Source organism: Anguilla rostrata, chromosome 8, assembly GCF_018555375.3.
Source record: "Anguilla rostrata isolate EN2019 chromosome 8, ASM1855537v3, whole genome shotgun sequence".
Taxonomy (NCBI): domain Eukaryota; kingdom Metazoa; phylum Chordata; class Actinopteri; order Anguilliformes; family Anguillidae; genus Anguilla; species Anguilla rostrata.
Genome location: NC_057940.1, coordinates 31,553,605 through 31,559,604, shown reverse-complemented (window position 1 = coordinate 31,559,604; position 6,000 = coordinate 31,553,605). Strand labels below are relative to the sequence as shown.

The following is a 6,000-nucleotide window of genomic DNA, read 5'->3' as shown; positions in this document are numbered from 1 at the left end:
ATTATAGCTTCGCTAAAACAGATATAATGCTCATGCTTTACAGTATTTTTATTTCTGTGGAAGCATGAATGAACCAGCAGGTGGCACTCTCTCCACACGTTTCTGTTGACTGCTTTTTAAAATGTTAATGCTGTTTGAAAACAGATATAAGTTTTAAGATTTGGTTATACCTAGTCTGTTTTTCATCAGTTTTTCATCTTAAAATGGTGTCACTGCCAGACAAACTGCAGTCCACATATGTTGCTCACTGAGTAGATAATGGCCTTTATGCACTATTTTGGCATGGTAAAGCATAAGCTCTTTGTAAGTTGCATTACTTAGGGTGCAGTACAAACAGACAGACAGGGATAATCCTTTGAAGATTACAGCCCTGTGTTGTAGTGTTAGGGCACGGATGCTGTTTTGTTTATGAAGAGAACAATGGTTCGTGCTGTTTTTGTGATTCAAAGAGGAGAGTTTCTACTGAAATCTGAAATATGGTAATAGGGTGATATGGTGAATTGTAAAATAGCTGTTGATCTGAACCAGTTTTGTTCTATTAAAAGAATTAAACTAGATGATAAGAGGACAGGCAGGTCTATTCACATTCATTTAGCCCGATTCCTCCCACTCCCCCCCCCCCTTGTTTTTCTTTCAGTTTTTGTGAATATTTGAATATTGATGATAGAGACAGGGTAAGTGTGTGCGTGTGTATGCGTGTGTGTCTGTGCTCGCCTGCATTTATGAGCATGCATGAGAGGGGCTGTGGGCGCGTGTGCTATTGGCTGGGAGGATGAAATATTCACAGTGGCTGGGATTGGTTGTCGCTTAAGCAGCCGGTGACCGGAGCAGGTCTGATGCAGGCAGCGCTCTGTCTGTATAAACAGAGTGCGTTCGGCGGAGGCAGCTGCAGCACGGCACCGTGGGAGAGCCCGCCGCGCACCTGACCACTCCTACCGCCGATCGGAGCGCCCGGACGGGGGAGGCGCACACGGGAGTGACAGGGAGAAGGCGTCGTCTCCCGCCGCCGCTCGTCGCCAGTTGCTATGGAGGGTGCCGGCGAAGGGGAGCATGTGCTGAGGGTAAGGGTCCCCGCGATCGCGCGTGAGCCTCTCCGTCTCTCTCTGCTCCTCTCCCAGGCTGCCGAGCCGTTTGTTTTCGGGGCATCCGCGGAGGGAGAAGGAGTGCGGAGGCGGGCTGGGTCTGAAGTGCTCTTATCGGCGGCGGCGCCGCGGCTCTCCGCCGGCCCCCGGGAAAATGGGGGGAGAGAGAGGAAGAGGGGACGGGCGGACGAGGCTGCCGCGGATGGAGGGAGAGAGAGCGCGGGACAGGAGGAATAGGCTGAAGCAGAACCGGGATATGTGGGCAGAATGGTAATGAAGGAGGAAGAGAGGGAGGGAGGGAGGGTAGGAGTAGAGGACAAGGACAGAGGGGAAATAAGGAGATGGAGGAGGGCGGGAATTGAGGGACGAAGAAAGGTCGAGAAAAAAAGAGCGGGACCCAGAAAGGGGGGGGGGGGGGGGGGAGAGTGTGCGCAGCGCGTGCTCGAGTGAGCGTGTGCGCGTGCGCGTGCGCATATGTGCGGGTCTGTGTGTGTGTTCCTGTTGCTCAGCAGTGATTGGACGCGTGACAGGCTTTGCCTTCGGATTCTGGGCCGTGCGTTAAACCCCAGGGACGGGTTCCCAGAAGAGGGGTACGTGACTCCTCGCCGATACCCCGTGGGGCTGGAACGGGGCCCTGCATCGGCAGCCTGAGCGGGAGGCGGGGAGCCTGCCTCCGAATTCTCCCAGGCTTTTCACAGGCACGCGCCTGCCTGCAGCGTGAATCACAAGGCAGAGGACACCAATGTCATATCAGCGCTGCCTTTATCTGTGTGCCCCGGGGCCGAGGCCTCAGACGCAGGGTCCCGCTCTCTACTGAGGGCTTTAAGCAGGGGTCCGTCGCTGGTCGTCGCTCCGTTCATCGGCTCATCGGCGTTAGCGTTTGTGACGCGCTGCATTCGCCGTGCGTCGCCGAACGGACGCTGCTGCGAGCGCTCCGACGTGCGTCTTCCCGTGTCTCCCTGTATTACATTCACGGGAGACGATGCGATCTCGTAGCTCATTGCTGAGAGATGATTAAATGCATTAGTGGAGTTGACTTTACTCATTAATGATTATGCGAATTAGCGCCCAGCAGAGCAATAGCTCATAGCTGGGCTGTGTGAGGAAGGGAGGCTGTTTTGGAGGGAGATGTTTCTTCTTGATCTTGTTTCAGACGTTGTGAGTCAGCTCTCTGAAGCAGGTGTAGTGGCTCCGTATTTGTGGCTGTGCCTTCGTAAATCACAGCTGAGATTTAGGGCATGACTGGCTGGTATCCCGTAAATAACACAGCACGCTCTTCCTCCAAGCAAGGTTTTCCATTGTCGCTGCAAATGTTGCCACTGACTACAAACTGTTTCTGTTCTTTTATATTAGCTTGTGATTTGTTTGAAACCATGTACGCTGCACTATATTTCACAATCTGTAGGCTGGAACAGAGGGAATCATTGATTGTTACATTATGATTTTTTTTTAAACAGTGCTGGTCTCAGTTATTTAAGACAATCCAAAGCTCAGAAGAGATGGAATAAAATGGTGAGAGAGGAGCATCACATATTCCCTTATGACTCACAGACTGACAGTCCACAGTGGCCAGTGCTGTTTAAGGAAAGGATGGAGGAGTAGTAGCAGCCTTCTCAGCACAGCATGCTCATTCAAATAACTATGTGAATAATTAAAGCTGGCTCAGGTAGAAAACTATGGGGACGGACGCCCACACACATTTACACACACACACACCGTCAACCATACACACCCACACTCATTTATGCACATACATTTAACACACATAGAACTCAAGCACACACTCTCAGCTATATGAATACTTATACATGCACTTAATCATATACGCACACGTGCACACACACACACACACAGGCACACACACACGCACACACACGTCCATCATTCATACACACTCTCTCACATGAGAATACAAAGGTTCAAACACTCATTCACACAATCACGCAGTAATACACAGACTCACACGTCCACACACTTTGCCGCTTTGCTTTGATGTTTGCGCCTTTAAAGTTCAAGTGCATTGTTGCTGTCTAAGACAACATCATAGCCCTGTCGCCTGGATTAAAGGTGCATTAATTATTCACTCTTGTCCTTTGTGGGTTGATAGGACACGGAAATGAGAATCTCACCATTTTAGCCACAGTGAAATGTTAAGCATTCATTTTTAGGTTGCCAGGAGCCTTTAGAATGAAATTCACCTCCAGGTTTGAATCAAATGAAAATTTTGAATTGGCAGAGTTACTGCAGCCTACGCAATGCATTAGAGACGTATCTGTTTTTTTATGCCAGGCAATCATCGATCATCTCTGGGCACAAAGAGACAGCATTGCTTCCGTTATCACGCATGGGATTACACCACTTAAAATCCACTTTCTCGTGACATGGACTGCTTCAGACTGCCTTCTGCTAGCTAGTCAGTCCCCGTCAGTGAATAACCTTCAGTAATGTAACATGACTCATGAAATACAGTGGATTTTCTCGCAATACCGGGTCCTTGTTGTTGTGAGGAGACTGTAGACTGCAGCCTCTTCCTTGTTGTTGTCTCTGTAGGGGAAGATTCATTGCCTGTGCTGCTGGATAGTATCAGGCCCATCTGGGTGATCTGGATGCATTTAGAAATGCTAATGTTTACCTGGTCTGTACCTGGTTTGCAAGCATTAGAGTCTCAATGCCTATGTACAAACAATCGTACACACCCACACCACACACACACACACACACACGCACACACGACCACCCCACACACACACCACCACACAACACACACACACGCACAAACACAAAAACAAGCTGCAGGCTATATGCTATGCACACATAATCACATGTACAGTCGTAGGCGCGAGCAAGTACTTGCAATGCCGCGTTTGCTCCTAATATTCGCATAAATACTCAGCCACACGTTATACTATATGCACATAATCACACGTGCACACACACACACACACACACACACACACGCGCACGCGCGTGGTCGTGAACAGGGAGTATAAGTTCAGCTCCTCTGCTGAACATTGTGGGGCACGCTGTGGAATAATAAATTCAAAGAAGAGCTTTATTCCGGGCTTTTATCTCCGGCAGTGGAAAGTTCCTCTGATGTCCTGGAGGTTCTCCAGCGAGGAAAACGGATTTGAACGGATCTCTTCCTGGCTTCTGCATTCAGCGTGCTCTTCTGCTTCCTTCATCCCACTCTGTCCCATTTCTCAAACTCCATTTATAATGGAGGCTCTTCCATCTCTCGGTTTCCTCACACTTCTGTTATTACAGCTATTTTTAGCTAACCTTTTCATTTGGGCTCATTATCATGTAAATCTGCTCATTCTTTACATAAAGGGCACCATCCTACAGATATCATTTTAAAGAAGAGGCACTGTGAGGATTAAAAAAGTGTCAGTTTAATTTCACGGAATTGATCAGAAGGCAACACGCAACCTCTAGCAATCTCAGACGTATTACTGGATAGTTATTATGAGTTCCTGGATCTCCAGTCTGCCAGCTGGGTTAATGTTGGATATGTGCCACGTTCCGCTGCAATGTTAGCATGTCGCTTACGCACGATGCAAAGAGCTGTGGTTTCATAATGACTGGGACATCAGTCAATATGAATTCCTTTGAAGAGGTCAAATCCTTCCTTCCTGAGTTGGAGTATAGTAAGGGAAGCAAAGGACGCTGATTTATCCATGTTTGGACAGTTAAAGTAATCCTACGTCACAGGTCTCGGCTGAGTAACTTTTGTGTCTCTAGGCAGAGACAGGTCTGTTAACTGTTAGTCTGGCCAGGGGAAACGGAGATAATTGGAGTCGTAGAGGCAGAGGTCACGTGGCCAGAGAGGCGGCGCTGCATTTCTCTCTGGTCCTGTGGATTATTCTGGAATGTTCTCACGCCTTTCGACTCAGAGGCAGCGCTCCTGAAGGAGCTGTCTGAGTAAGTGGCATTGTAGTCTGCATTAGAATGGCAGCTCTCACGCCTGGAAGGAGAATAGTATTGGACCTTATACTGAGACTGATGTACCCTTCTCTTTCTCTCTTTCTCTCTCTCTCTCTCTCTCTCTCAGTGTATCTGTATCACTCACACACACATTCACACAGATACACAAATATATTTACCCAAACGCACCAATGCACACTCAGACAAACTCACACACAAGTTGCACAACCTCAGACAGTTACTAAATGTTGCAGAAATGCTATAAACCCTTGCTGCATTTTGCAGTATAACACAATCTGGGGTTGACAGCTACAAACTAGTTAGCATGCTTCACTGATAAAGAGCACGGTGTTGAATGTCCAAAGGTCTTGGTAGGTCTCAGGTAGGGAAGGGTCTACAATTTCTCCTACGTTAGTGCCCACTCAGCCTTCAAGCTTTCCTCTGTGTAAGAGCCTGACTACAACACCGCTGCTTCTGGGTGAAATGCAGTATTTTATTGTTCCTAAACAGCTGCATAGAGCACATTGCATTACCTCAGTTTTCAAACAACAAACAGCAAAGTACAGCAGTGACTTTCACCGAACAAAATGAAGAGCTCTGTTCCGCTAAAATGGTTCTGCTTCACAATAGAATGGAACATGAATTTTCTGTGTATGCAGGGCTGCGCAGAGGGTGGGGTGAGATGGGTTCTTTCACTTAATGAATAAAAGGCTTTTATAAGCAAGCAAGAGATGGAGTGATCCCCTTGCAGCATTGCACTTTCCTTTGGCAGTGTCATTGGCAGGGCTTTAGAGCCTTTCTATATCACCTGCAGAGCTCTGAAACTGGACTCTTAAAGTGGTGGAGCTGTGGAACTCTTCTGCCTCATACCATGTTCCAGAATCTGCTCCTGTCACTGGTCGAGTTCTATGACCATTCTCTCACACAGGCTGTTTCTGAGATCGCCCTCACACTAAAATTAAGTGGAACCTGTGCCTCACGCTGACTGTGCTCT

At 48.1% G+C, this 6,000-nt stretch overlaps 1 protein-coding gene across 3 annotated transcripts in view; it reads left to right on the top strand.

Annotated features, from left to right (window-relative positions):
• Positions 1–728: 728 nt before the first annotated feature.
• LOC135261414 (sodium bicarbonate cotransporter 3-like) overlaps positions 729–6,000 on the top strand; it is a 40,234-nt gene continuing 34,962 nt past the window's right edge. Inside the window, exon 1 of one of the 3 annotated variants that reach the window (XM_064347698.1) lies at positions 729–1,061. In XM_064347698.1, the coding sequence (XP_064203768.1) occupies positions 1,026–1,061 (36 nt within the window). In that variant the 5' untranslated portion in view covers positions 729–1,025. The remainder of the gene's footprint in view (positions 1,062–6,000) is intronic. The other 2 variants (XM_064347696.1, XM_064347697.1) reach the window with 2 other exon arrangements.